This window comes from Nyctibius grandis, chromosome 2, assembly GCF_013368605.1.
Source record: "Nyctibius grandis isolate bNycGra1 chromosome 2, bNycGra1.pri, whole genome shotgun sequence".
NCBI lineage: Eukaryota > Metazoa > Chordata > Aves > Nyctibiiformes > Nyctibiidae > Nyctibius > Nyctibius grandis.
In genome coordinates this window covers 92,032,899-92,047,910 of record NC_090659.1, presented here as the reverse complement: position 1 = coordinate 92,047,910, position 15,012 = coordinate 92,032,899, and the positions used below count along the sequence as shown (strand labels likewise).

Here is a 15,012-nt window from a genome sequence, read left to right as displayed (position 1 = left end):
GAAAAAGACTCTTAGGATAATTCTCTGTTGTGTCTCCTGTGCAATCATTTTACCTATGGTACTCTCAGTGGCAGATTACTTCTACATATTTTTTTTGGACTATATACATTAAAACATACCAGTTACTTGTGTTACTATGGTGCTCAGTCTGCTCAGTTGTGCTGGATACTTACAGATGTAATTTTTTTCTGAATTAGTGATACAACATCAGATGTTAAGAAGTGATTAAAATTCAACTTCAGAGAAATGAAATGGTAGCATTTTATTTTACATTAGAGAATGTGAAGTGTTATCATTGTATGACAGTGTCTTTTTTAGGTAGACAAGAACTGTTTCTTTTAGAATTAATCACTTAGTTTTCTAAGGCGACTGTTCTCAGTGATTCTAGCTAGAACGTTTTTCCTTCGCATGCTGGGTCAGTGCCATCCTCTACTTCTAGCTTGGTTGATTTAACTGTTTGAAAGTGTGGAGGGAATACATTGTAATGACTAGCTTTTTATCTTCTATCATGGATTCACTCAGTCCCAAAATGTATTTCTTAGATTGAAAACTCCTGCCTGCTGAAAGGGAGAATTTTTTATAGGGTGCTGTTCTGAAGAGGCTAATTTCATACACACCATTGTAATTATTATTAATTTGAGATAATGTGGACAAATTATATGTTATGTCTTTATATATAGACAGAGGGCTTTTAAAATGCAATAAAGGTCTCCCTGATCCTTTAAGCAGTACATTTACTGCAGTGCCGTAAATGGTTTAATTTTACTGATTTTTTTTTAATATGGAACATTATAAATAGTATTACTGATTGTTAAGTATGAATTGAATTATGCATTTCATAAAATATGCGTCTCCTGATTTCATTTCTAAGCAGCTCTTCTTTCAGTTGGGTGCCTATGTAACTCCAAGTGTATAACTGAAAATCAGTTGATTTTATTTGAATTATGTTATTTACTTACTTACTTTGATGAAGGCTTAAAAAAGTAGTGCCAGTCCACTGACTGTTTTTCACTAGTGTTTTACATGAGTAGTCCTTAAAAATTTGCAAGTCTCTTTTGAAACAAACAATCAAGCATTACTTCAGGGTTTTGGAAACACTTTTTTTCCAACCATGAAAGGCTTTATGTATATGTTTCTAGAGTATTCATAAATGCACTTTCGTTTCTTTCTCTATTACTGTGGCAAAATGATTGAATTTTTGTCTAGTTCAGGCAGCAACTGACAAAAGTGTTAGTACTTAAAACTAACAAGGAAAGAGTAAAAAAAAAGTTGTTTTCAATTTTGTGTATTATACTTAGTAACTCATTTTACAGCAAAACAGTTTTGATCAAACTGTTCAGGAATTTCTAGGAACTGATTTGTTAAGTAGAATCTGTACAATGTAATAGAATCAAAATTAAATACTAGAAATTGTAGTGAATGAGTAGATCATTATTGTAATATAGATTTCTTGTCGTATTGATTCTTTTCTAGTAGTACTATGAACCTCAGTTACCTGTGGTGGGATTTGTCTCTCGTAACCTTAAATGTGTTTAGGTATCTGAGCTAGTCACTGTAGCTTCCATTTATGCACAGGAAAGAAAGTAATTTTTAGGACATAGTTCTTGTAATCTACTTTAGACATTTATATTATCATGAATTGCACCTGAGAAATGCCTCTTTAGACATTTGATTGAATACTACATGTAGTGGTTCAGTTTTATTTTAAGTTCAGTGCTATATAGGATTTGCAGGTTAATGGCTGATGATATAATGAGCCAATATTTTTTTTTAATTTATATTTTTTAATTTGAATTAGGATTCCTTTCCTATGATGTCAGTCCAGCATGTTATTGACCGGCTTTACCCCTATAATGTTTTCCTTGGAAAGGAAGGCAGGACTGCAGTAAACGATGCATTAAAAGTAAGTATTGCACAGATATTATATCTTATAATTCCAGGGAGCAATGGATTATGACAGTAGTTCTCATGACTAGTGTTACTTCGCTACTTCTGTAAAAAAAAAGAAATCTTAAGTAAACTAAATGGCTACGTTATTGCTGATGCTAAAACAATATTTAAAAAAACCTTCATAAGCTAGTAGCTTTCATTATAGTGAAAGGTGAAACCTCTTATGTCCTGTAGAACATTTAGACCTCAGTTTAAGACTACAGAAAAACCCTCATTATATAAGTGGTTAATTAACTTGAAAGTAGCTACTTATATGGTTAAGGTAGTCAAATGCTTAAAAAATACCTCTGGCATTTGACCTGCAAGAGGAGCTAATAAAATGACAATAGAGACTGCATACACAAAATACATTCAGTATAGCATGATTACAGATTATATTAGTCTCTGGTTTTGGTCTATGTTATCTTTTTGTTGCTTGTTGTTGTCAGATCTGTTTTGTTGTTTTGTCCATGTTTAATAATAGCTTGCAAAACCTATAATTATGCTGGGTTATTCCATTTATCCTTTTAAAACTTTAGCACAGTGCTGGCCTTCTTTCATTTTTGACTATGCTGTAGGAGTTACCTATGTTGTTGAAAATTAGCATTCACAGCTTAGAGCTTCTTACGCAGCTCTTTCAGTCCTGAAAATTAGAAGTTATTTGTACGTGCATATTTAGAAATAACCAACTTTGTAGCTAGTGACTTTTTGGTTTTTTTTTCTAAAACCAAGCCTATGTGTCAGGGAAATGTTTGTAGGCCATCCTTCCTGACACCTCCCATATACTGCCTTTTCACATTGGAGCTCAGTCCTGTATTCCCTGTTTAACTGGGCTGGTCTCCTACTTGTCTTCCTGAGTTTTGGGATGGACAGTCCTTGCATTTGAAGGAGGTTGTCCTGAATGACCTGCTAGCTTTCGTGAACCTTCAAAGCTGCCTCCTGTGGAGTCCTACTTACCACTTCTCTGAATAAGCCAATCTGGCCTGAAATCCAGGATCTGTAGTCTGTTACTTGCCTTCATCACTCCCCCTCAGGATTTTGAACCGTTATTTCACGGTTGATACAGCCAAGGCTGCCGTTGATTGCCACATCAACAACCAATTGCTCGTTGCTGGTGAGTGGCTGGAGCTGTCTGTGCATGACCCCTGCCTAGCCAGTGCAGTGCCTGTGTTGAAATGTTATTCCAGGCAGCCTCAGAAATCTAGATTGTGTCACACTGTGTTGCCCTTCTACCACATGTCAGGGTGACTGAAGGTGCTCATAAGAACCATGGTCTGGGTGGAAATAGACGTCTATCTGTTAGCAGAGCAGTAACAGGCACTTCTGTTCTTAATAAGCCTGTATTTTAAATTCTTTATGTCATTTTGTTTCCCCATCAGCTATAGATGGTGAATGTCTTTATGTTCAGTACCATCAGCTTCCTCTGTTTTCCATTTCTTTTATTTAATTTTATGTGTTGTGCGTGCTTTTGCTTCCTGTGTAAGACAGGTTGATTTGACTAGTAAAATCTTTCTCAATGATTGTCTACTTTTAAATACCTCCTTATCATTTACATTTTCCTGTGTTAGTTTTCATTTTTTTTTTAAATACTCTTCCTCATCACTACTTATGCAAACTTGTCCCATTATTTCAACAAGTACATATAATCTTATTTGGAAATTTATTCTGTTTACACTCAACAAATCTTGTTAAGCAATGAACCTTGAGAAATGCAGAAAATAACTGGTTGTACTGAGGAGCTGCTGTTTATAATGATATTTTAGTAATAGCAGCACCAGAACTGTATTAAATATGGATAAGAAATTATTTTTTTCCATTCCATAAGAAATGTCAGGGAGAGGAGTCTTGCACAGGCAAGGTGATTTCTTACTGTACCTTCCTATGGATTTCCAAAGAGTGTCCAGCTAATATTTGCCACTGAATACTTCTCTCTGTGTAACAGAATAGTTAGGAAATACTAATCTTAACTGGGAGGTACTGAGAGTTGAAAAAATAAATACTTGAAGTGTATTGCAATTGATGGGTTAATTTGTGTGAACTGAATCACCGCTTGACATCAGCTAACATTTAAAGAAAATAAAAACAAATTTCATATAATAAAATGTAAAGTTGGAGGCAGATATGGGCAAGTAGTTAGACCTGGTACGTATTTCTTGAAGAGCTCATATTCTTCGGGCACTGTCTTCCCAAACATTATCTTCAACTTGGGTAAATCTTTTCCTTATGTGCCTCCTTGCTCACTAAGACTCCATCAAGACCTAGGTATTCCTTGTAATTCTTATTCTTAATAATAAATTGATGTGAAATACTGACTTACACCTTACCTGTGAGTGAAAGTAGTTTGTTAAGGTGTTAGTCTTGGATGTGTAAAGATGTTTTGAAATACAAATCTCTTGCTGAGTGGACCTAGCTGGCGTTAAAACCTGTCTTAGGCTTAACTCAATCAACCAACTTTTTCATTTGATAAAAATGTGGCTCCTTGTGTCAAACCAGTTAGCATCGAAAAAAGTGTTTATGGATTGCACACTAATCCAGCATCAGCAGTGATCTTGAGAGTTGCTTCTCATACAGAACATTTGTACAAGTGCTACAGTTTGCACCATTCATTAGTTCATTAGCTTGCAACAGACAGGACAGAAGTACCAAAATAAACTTCAGAATGATGTGCCTTTGTGTACCCTTATTTGGAGTTTCTACACTTTGGAAACTGTATCAGTTTCTATTCTGATTCTTAGAGACGATATTAAACTTAGAAGATCTTGCAAAGGAAAATATGACTTTGAATTCTGGCCTTTAAAGTTATTCTGTACTTGCATGAAATATTGGCATGACAAATTATTTTTATTTACAGATGAACATTTGAAATATGATTGCAAAAATTAAGTAAAAATTTATTTAAGCTTTTTCTCTAAAAAATTTGGATATAGAGAAATCACTGCTTTCAAGGAAAACAGCCTCCAGTTAAACATTCCCAAACAATAAGCTTAAGCACATATGATGTATCCCACAGTATTGAAGTTTTCTTTACAGTAGGCATTTATAAAACTGTTCATCTTCGTTTAGGCTGAGTTTGGTGGCTCATAAGAGACTCCAACTGTTCTATACTTATTTATTCATTGTTCCGTAAGCCTTTAGTATTTACTTCAGATACATCAGAGATTTTGGATTTGCTTTTTTAATTTTCACATGCCTTTTGCGTGCCTTTTTTCCCCAGTGTTGGAAACACCCACTGTTTTTTTTTTTTACCTTCTAATCAAGAGAATTTCCCATCAGATTTTAGAAACAACATATAGATCAGATTTGTCTTAATAAATGTCCTTTTTAGCCTACTATCCAAGTGTTTAACTTTGCTCTAAGACCCTTCTAGATTTTTTTTTGTTATTTTATGCCTTGATTAATTCTGTGTTTACTGTCTTGATCTTATATGAAATAAAAGCTTGTTTGTTCCCTTTGACTCGTTTTTGTATCATTGGCACACCCACTTTAATTTTACCTGACCTCCTTCTTGAAAACTGTTTCCCTGCCTTACAGTAGGGAATCTTTAGACTACATAGGCACTCTCTTGTAGAGAGTGGGCTAATAGTTCAGAAAACCGGAATCTTTCTTGTCTAGACAATTCTGTTTGCTTCTAAGGTATTTCTCTTGCAAATTTTGGTCTAAGGAAGATTTATTTCTCTTTTATTCACCCTGAAGTGATTTATAACCTTTGGGGTTTTGCATTAATGAATGCCCTTAGTGCCAATACATACCACTATAGTGGAATCTGTCCTTCAGACTTCATCTATCTATCCCATCTTGCACTTGCAGTTCATATTTTGCTTCTTGTGAAACAGTTTACTCCTCCTGTTCCTTGAAACATTCTCTTTCCCTCCCATGCAGAGAATCTTCAAGAAAGATCAGTTGCCTTTGGATGCCTCTTTTGGATAGCTTAGCTGTCTTGTAGGTTCAGCATAGTGGTTATCTGCAAATACATCTCATTTAAGCTCTCTGTTCCTTTGAACAGCTGGATCACCAGTGTATTCTTTGGCGTTTCCATGCTGAGACATTACTGATCATTAGATACTTCCAAGTGGTCAAAATTCCTCTTCTTCCTTTTTTCTAATTTTTACAGTTTGCCTTTTCTCATGTGTTTCTAGGCATGCAGAATGTGGCCTGATGATTATAGACTGCCAAACCAATTCCTTTGGTTTTGGTGGCTAGTCTTTTCTTTTTCTTTCCTCTGGAGTCTGAGGCAATGAGGCTGCCCAGTTCTGACTCTCCAAGTATCTCCCAAACTTTGTGATAATGAATGTGCTCAATAGTTGTCCTTCCAAACCACAAATATTTTTTTCCTTTGCAGCTATCAACTTTAACTTTGTGTAGAGGAAGTTGCTTCTGGCTTAGGCAGAAGCATGTTGAATGTGTTGTACATCCATTTCATGCCACTCTCTGATTCCATATCTAGCTATATTCCATATCTAGCTATGTTCTAAATGAAGAACCGCATCAAAGAGATCTGTCTTACTCTGAAAGCCACAAATAGTTTTGTTTACTGCTCCTGTCCAGGTATAAGTTCTTCACCGAAAGGGTTATCAAGCAGTCGAACAGGCTGCCCAGGGAAGTGGTGGAGTCACCATCCCTGGAGGTATTTAAAAGATGAGTAGATGTGGTGCTTAGGGACATGGTTTAGTGGTGGACTTAGTAGTGTTAGGTTAATGGTTGGACTTGATGATCTTAAAGGTCCTTTCCAACCAAAACGATTCTATGATTCTGTGATTCTAAGTGTGGTAACTTTTTTACTTACTACATTATCCAGTTCAGCAGCATCTCCGTGCTTACGTGTGATGAATTCAAATTGTACAAATTCAGTTAGATTAATTCAAGTTGTATAAATTCAGTAAGGATCTGCACAGAGATAGACAGTCCTCTTTCGCTGTCCTAATTTAGGGTCTAAAAAGCTAGCCGCAGAGCCCTCAACAACATTTTGAGAAAAAAACCAAACAAAACAACCCAAAAAACCCAAACCAAAAAAGAGCTTAGAAATTTTAGACTCCCAAGACCTTTGTGTACAAGGTGTACTGCTGCTGTCTCCAAATCTTCCTTGTTTGGTACAGAGGCTGCTGGTGCAGATAATCTTGCTTGCTCACAGTTATTTTCTTTTGTTGGTATCTGATTAAGGGATTTTAGTGTACAAGCAGTTTGCAATTTTGTGTATGAGCAGCTTTGGCCCTATCCAAAATGCCATTAACTTAGTAAGAATATTACAATTTACTAATGAACATGAGAGTGAGAACATCTGTAGTTCATTTCACAGAATCATAGTTTGAGATACTACTCAATAGGCATCCCTGTTCTCTGTTACTGTTTAAACATTTAATGGTATCTGAAGTAGACTCAGCTGTTAGAATAAGAATATAATTTGGTGCAGCCCTTTACTAAAGCACATTTATCTTAAATTCATGTTTAAACATGAAGTTTCTGTAGGCTTTTGTTCCAGAATGGGAATTTGCAAAGTGATGAAGAGCCAAAGCATTTGTGTGAATGCATCTCAGTTTTCTTTCTAAACTTTAATAGGCAGCGCTGTGAATCCTAGTAGTAATGAAACCACATGCTTTTCAAGAATTATTTTACATTAGTGACATCTGTTTAAAAAAATATTTTTTTTAAGAATTCTAAGGAGTTGGATAATACTCCTTTTTCTCTTGTTTACTCAGCTTTCACTCTGTTCAATGAAGTGGGTCTATGAGTTCAGTAATTTCAGGTTGTGGCTTTTCTGTGCATAAACCTCCCTGATATGACTTCCTCTTCCAAAACAAAAAAGATATTTTTACAGGGTTTTTTAGATGGTTTTCAGGCTTTCTATATACAGCATGAAATAGAGAGTATAATACTCAAGAGAGGATTGTGAAGACAAATGTCCCGGTTTTTGTCCTTGATATACCCAGAACATGCTGAAGGCTTAATTTGTACAGGTTGTCCTCAATTTTTGTTGTATGATAAGGCTATGAAGCTAAGTAAACATAATGTTTGATGGTTATTTTTATTGGTAGCCAGATGTTTAACTCTGCAATTGGTTATAATGACCTGCAGAGATAGGTGATCTATTATTACACATGCTAAAGGCTATTATCCGTTTCTCGTATTATTTCAGTCTTTCAGGCTAAGATTTGGCAAAGTCACCATATGACATTTTCACTTTACATCTGTCACTGCAATCAGAATAAGTAGATGGTATATGATCTTTTTGCTTTGGCTTTACATATATAATATATATGGGCTATTGAGAATGTGAACACAGGTATGTGAAGTAAAAGTTGAAGTAAATGGATTTCGGACTTCACAAGCAATTGGTCTTCAATATGCTTCTGGCCCTGTTTTCAGAACGATCAGTTTTAAAAAAACAGAAAGCTGTATTTAATAATTAGTTTTTCCCACCATCTGATTTGACAGCGTTTTGAGCTTCAAGATTCAGAAAGCCATTTGCTTCCCCAAAGGATTACAAAGGTAGAAACTGTACATGGAAACAAACCCTTCAAGGCTGATGTAACCATCCAGATTGGTGAAAAAGAAGTGACGTTCCAGGTATGAATTTATATATTCATCAAACTTTATATGTTTTAACATATCATTAACTTGTTTTCATCTCATCATGAATCTGACACTTACACTTGATACTAAAACTCATTTGCACTGAGTATTTTTTGGTAGTGTAACACATGATATTTATTAGAAAAGCATTTAGATAATGGAATATTAGATTATGGATACACAAGTTTTTATTTCTAGATAAACTCACACTTTCCTACATGTGATTAATTTAAGTTTCTTGTGTTAAAAGAAATGCTAAAGAATGGATGAAATAAAAGACTCTAAATTTCATAAATTTTTTACTGGATTAGAATAACAGAGAATACTTGTGATGCTCTTGGTGCTTCTTTCCCTTTTTCTTTTAATAAAAACAGTAGTCTGTCTTTGTCTACACTTCAAATAAAATCTAATGAGTGCTTGGTAATGTTCCGACACAGGATGTTGGGAAAATGGAACAAAAGTACTCACACCAAATATGATTAGTTTGAGTTTCTTCCAATGAAGTTTATGACCTGCTAGGTGGTGAAATAAGGTCTTATTCAGGAAACAGATGCTGATCTAAGAATTTGAAGTTAATGTTGATTTTGGAGAGTCTGTAAAGAAGGTGAATTAGTGGGAGTCAGAGAGAGATCATATAATCATTGGTGAGGAATATCCTCAGAGAGTTTGTACCATGACAAAGTGAAAAGAGGAACAGCAGCAAATGGGAATTTGTCAAAAAAAGGTCAGTCTCTAGGGACCTGATTCAACTGTTTTTTGAAGGGAAGATTTTTGTTTTCATTTGACATGTAGATGATACCGTCTGAAAATACATCTGCAGAGTATCTCTTTGGGAACAGGAGTGTGTAAGGAGTTTGCAGATGAAACAGTTCCCAGACTAGAACGGGAAGTGGAAATACAGCAAGTGACTTAATGTGGGGAACGATTGAAACTCTCCGAAGTTCTGGTCGAAGTAGCTCGTTCAGATTTTCACAGTACAAATTGCTATTACTCTTCCATGTTTCTCTGATGAGTAATAAATATTGGTGATTTTTATATTTTCTCTAGCACTAACAGCCTCAAGTTCTCTGCAGACCCCAATGCTGTAATTTAATTGGTTCACATTTTGGTTTTTTTTCTTTTTTCATGAAGTGTGGACAAAGGAGGTGTGAAGGAGGTTGTGTATTAGAAATTATATGATTTAATGTTTTTAAGTGAAAGATCTGGGTTTGATGGATGACAGTCATCAGCAAAATATTACAGTAGTTTTGGAGAAACATAACCCAGTCTACACAAAGCCTAGAGTTACCACAGTATAGCTTATTTAGCATTTTAATTTTTTTTTTTTTTTCCTTATAGGTTCCAGCTGGGACCGGGCTCTTAAAAAACCACCCTCGATCAGATACTTTCATAAGGACTTCCAGCCATAATCAACTGTTGGCAGAAATGATGCAATCCCATATGGTTAAAGATATGTGTTTAATTGGAGGAAAAGTAAGAATTTGAATTTCCTTTCTCCCTCCTTCCCCATGTTCCTTAGAACATAATCTAATTCTTATTTTTTAACCTTTTAGGGATGTGGCAAAACAGTTATTGCTAAGGAGTTTGCTGATATACTGGGATACAGCATAGAACCTATCATGCTGTACCAGGTAAGTAAATTATCTGCTGCTGATCATGCTTTAAATATGATCTAAAATATAACACACAGGCATTGATTCTTTGTGTATATTCTTTCTCTCTCTCAGTGATTTTAAAAGCTGGAGCTATGTTCATATACAGCTGCAGCTTTTAAAATCACTGATAATCACTGATATGGGTTAAAAGAATAAAGGATAGCGAAGATTTCGAAGATAGCAAAGTTTTCTGATTATTATAGAGCATTTTTTACTCCCTCTGTTAGAATGCTCATCTAAAATCTTTTCTTACTGCGGACCTAAACAGAGAGGGTACTGTGCAGCAATATAGATAGTACAGTGTTATTACATATAAACTAATCCTGATACTGCTTTCCTTTGGTTTTATTAACTGGGCTAAAACCACGACAAGAGAGGTAATCTAAATAAAATGTAAGGAGAATCGTTTAACACAGTGGTCTTGTTCCTAGCCACAGAGAATTTAGAACTCATTCTGTGATTTGGCATGACTGAGTGTCATAAAGAAAACTTCATTTTTTGTGTCTTCTCATTTTCGGATTTTTTTTTCCCTTTTGAAGTATGTTTCCTGCCTTTTGGTCAGAGTGATGACCACTTGTAATTCATGAATGTTGAATGCCTCCGGAAGACCTTTCGTCTGTCCTTTTTTTTTTGTTTGTCCATATGCTATCTTATAATGTGACTCTCCATTATCAACACTATTTATTTATTATTATGAAAGGCAGTTTCTTTACTGTATTGAGAATGCATGATGAGTTTTAAGTTTCTGGGGAATTTTAAAGTTATTTCTTATGTTCCGTAGGCTTAGTCTTTCTTCTGTTTTTTTTTGATGTGTTTCTTCTGTCAAGATCACTTAATATCTTCTTACGTGTTTGTTTTTTCTGATGCCTAACAGGTGGAACTTTAGTCAATATTATAAATTCTATGCCTTTTCTTTTTTTACATTTCTGTTTAGTCTGATGATTATAGTTGTGATGGGACTGTGTTGCAGTAGAGATTAGAAGATAAGGTTCCATGTTCAAAAGTGTTGCATCCTAGAAATATAAGATGAGGGCTGGTGTTTAAATGTAATACTACATTCAGTGAATATTAACTTCATTATTCATAGGTGCTGTAGCAAACAGGCAGTGGTCTTCTTCCGCCCTTAGCCTAATTGTTGCTAATTTATTTATGTTGTGTCTTAGAACAGATGTGGCTTTAAAGATAAATTTGGGGAGAAGTGTGCATTAACACTGCTTGTGAGATGCACAGGCAGTTGACACAGTTGCCTCTGAGTGGCAGTCATGGGGTAAAATGACAAGAAGGAAGAACTGGAGAAGTCATAAGGGCATCCATGGGCTTTGAAGGAGGTGGCAAGGAGCTTATTGTTGTAGCTGCATTTTTCATGAGTTGGAGGAAGAAAGTTACAGTAATTTAAAAAGTAAGGGCAGAGGGAATGTTTTTACTGAGTAAAATGTAACGTTTGTATTTTAAAAGATTAACATAGAAGTAGTAGTAATGGTTCCAGGAAGGCTGGACTTGCAGAATAATAAGGGAATGAAGGTTTTGGAGCTGTCACTTGTCTTGGAGTATGGTAAACATGGCAGAGTGGAGCTGCTGTACATTTACGGGTTTTCCCTTTGATACATCTCGTCAGTGCTTCAGGCTTTGTTACAGCACTGGAGTTTTTTTGCAAACCCCAAGCTCTGTCATGCTTTAACAGTGATGTCCCATAGCCAGTGGTCCCTCAGTACATGTTTGGAAAGAATTGTCAATCTTAGATCTTGATACACTCTAGCCTTATGACAGAAACTGAAAAATTACAAGATTAAAAAGTAGAATTAATTCATATGCTAGCTTTTCACAGTAGGGATCACATATGTAAGGTTTTTCTCCATAAACTTGAGGAATGAAAACACCCTCAAATAAAATATGAAGTCAAGAGTCTCCCATGACCTTGTGAGTCAAAATACACCAAATATCACAGGATTTACAGTTGTAAGTGATAATTGGCAATGCTGCAGGGGAACATTAGCGTCAGATTTAATGCAATATATTGGTCTCTTTCTTCCATCCCTTTGCTTATTTAAATTTCTCCCAGGCAACATGGAGACCTCCAAAGGAAGAAGTGGCAGTGGCAGCTGATTTGGAAGTGCAATGGCATGTGGGGGGAGAGAGACACTGACAGAAATGGGCAGTGAGATTGAAGGGTTGAAACAGATAAAAAGTGAGAGAAAATAGAAAAGATAAATATTACTGATGATGAAAAAAAGAAAGACAGTCCATTTTATGTTTTCCTGCACGGTTTAGAACCTGCCCAGACAGGATCCCACTGCTTTTCCTTCCCCCTGCGTGGCTTCAGCTGATAAAGGCACAGGCTCTGAAACTGTGTCTGCATAGATGGAGTCAGACAGATGACTTGTGCTGTTTTCTTACACTTTAACGTGGCCAAGTGTGAGCAGATTTGGGTTCCAAAGCTCCATAGCCTCATCAATGCAATGTTATGTTCATAGTAATACACCTGGATTCCCAGCAGTGCCTATTACCTTCTGTACAGTGAGTGGTCTGTTAAGATAGGTGTGTGGTTTCTGAACCAATACTGAGTGTGTCCAGCTAGCTTCCATACTTCTCTCTGCGCTTGTTACTGTACACGTATTTTTAAATCATCCCAGGAAAATAAATTTTGCAACTTGACAAACCTGCTTGAGGACAGGCACACCCTGGCCCTTGTTTTGTTGCATGCAATACAGCATTGGGTACTCACCAGCAAAGTCAGACAATTATTTAGTTAAAAACATGGCTGCTGTTTTTCAACATCCTACCTTTAATTAGTATAGCTTCACTGAATAGGAGCAGAAGACTTCCTTTTTTCCTTTTTTTCTGTAATTCCTACAGAAATAAAATCTAGGCCAAGGGTTTGAAGTATTTCCCACTGATGTGAACCTTTCCTTTGGTTTCATCAGGGTTTGATCAAGTTCAAAGGGCAGAGGGTTTTTATAGAGAGGCTTTTTTGGTGGTATCAAACGGTATCGCTAAGGCAAATAACTGACTGTTTGTGAGCTCATTGTTCACTATAAATTCCTATCTAGACAAGTCTACATAAGATCCACATGTGTATCTATATGTATAGATATTTCCTATGTACAATGTCTTACATAATCTCAAAAGTTTTTATGGGAAGCAGTGTATAAAAAAATGATAGAATGTAGCTGATCTATACATCTGATAAATTTTAAGAATGCATTTGGTTTTTCTTAAGATATGTAATAACATGTCAGGGGCTTTGCATAGCAAAGTAATAGAATAATTTAATGACAGAACAAATGTTAAATGTATTAATTCACACAGTAATTCATCAATGATGACTATGAGAAGTTTGATAATGCTGTAAATTTAGCAGATTTTTCTACTTTGATTCAAAAAAGCATCTTTTTGATTTTTTGAGAGAGGCACCACATTGTCCTAAATCCATTGCTAAAATTAAGGAGGCTTTTATTTGTCCTATGTTTCATTTTTATTTTCCCATAATTTCTGCAGGCATAAGTAGTGGGGCACTAATCCTTGGTCTGAAGCAATAGGACTGTTTTTCTTCAGGCTCTGTGAAGAAATGAATTCTTAGATTTTTTTATATATATAACATTTACTTTTAATATTTGCTTCATCATTCTTTACATTTGAAGTTGATTTAAGAGCTTGAATAGTGTGAAAAGGCATAGCTCTTTATATTGATTTAACAGGAAAAAAAACCTCTAAAAGCTTTTACGTTGTGAGATGAGAATCAAATTTTCCTGAACCAAGAGTTCGCAAACCTTTTGAGCACATAGATCAACTTTTATACTAACAGTTGGCTCAGAGAACAATTCCTGTCTCATTTGTCATATCTGACATCATTATACGGATTTCTCATTATATGTCATTCCATGTAGGCAAATTGCTGACAAAGGAAACTCATCCTGATTAGGAAAGGTTTGTTTTTATGTTTTCTCTTAATGCAGTTAAGCAACAGCAAATGAGAAGCAGCAGCCAGCTAGTTCTTTGTGGACTGTAGTTAGGGAACTTTTGGTTGAAATTGTTTAAAATAAAACATTTTCTCCCCCCAGAGTTTCAGGGAGGGGGGGGGAAAGCAATGTTCAAAGTGATGTTAAAAGGATCTTCTAGCAACCTGCTCCTTTTCTTCCCCAGCAAAACCAATCTTTTAATCACTTCACTAGTGTTTGTGTACTGTGATGTTTTTGTTTCTAGGATTTCTTTTTTTTTCTTTTTTTTGCATGACCTCATAATTTTTCTTTACAGATTCCTTCCAATTTTTTATTGGAGAAATACTAACAAAATATGAGTCCAAACTGGCATGAAAAGCAGGATACATAGATTTTTCACCTCATAATTGCCAAGAACATGATTATCACTGCGAGCCATGAGAAACTGCTAGATTGGAGGCTTGTATTGCTATAGCTGCTAAAGGGAGTGGAACAGAAGTTATCCTACTTGTTTTCTCTCCTAAACTTCTTTTCTCCTGTATACAACGTCTTTTAGAAAATAAACAACGCAATGTAAAACACGTAGGTTGCAATGACTCTTACAAATTAAAATAAGCATTTTGTTTCACAAGGCAATATAATGTTGCCATTGCTTTGCCCAAAATAAGGGGAAAAAAATTAATTAATATACTTTTATTACCTCCCCTCCAAAGGGAGAGATTTTTAGTGTTAGAGTATTATAACACTATATTTCATGTTATTTTTTTAATATCATATGTTTAAATAAAAACATAAATAGAAACAATAAATCACTGGGCAGGTACTTAGCCATAAAACAAAACCTTTACAGAAGCTGCACAGATGTTAGCAAATGATACTTCTTTTTAATGCATCACTAAACTGAATCTCATTCAACCATTTAAATT

The 15,012-nt window shown here is 35.4% G+C and overlaps 1 protein-coding gene across 5 annotated transcripts in view; it reads left to right on the top strand.

The window, feature by feature from the left end:
* VWA8 (von Willebrand factor A domain containing 8) overlaps positions 1–15,012 on the top strand; it is a 225,603-nt gene that overhangs the window by 52,517 nt on the left and 158,074 nt on the right. For all 5 annotated transcript variants that reach the window (XM_068418061.1, XM_068418042.1, XM_068418050.1 and 2 more), the window contains 4 exons: positions 1,799–1,903; positions 8,359–8,490; positions 9,835–9,969; positions 10,050–10,127. In XM_068418061.1, the coding sequence (XP_068274162.1) occupies positions 1,799–1,903; positions 8,359–8,490; positions 9,835–9,969; positions 10,050–10,127 (450 nt within the window). The remainder of the gene's footprint in view (positions 1–1,798; positions 1,904–8,358; positions 8,491–9,834; positions 9,970–10,049; positions 10,128–15,012) is intronic.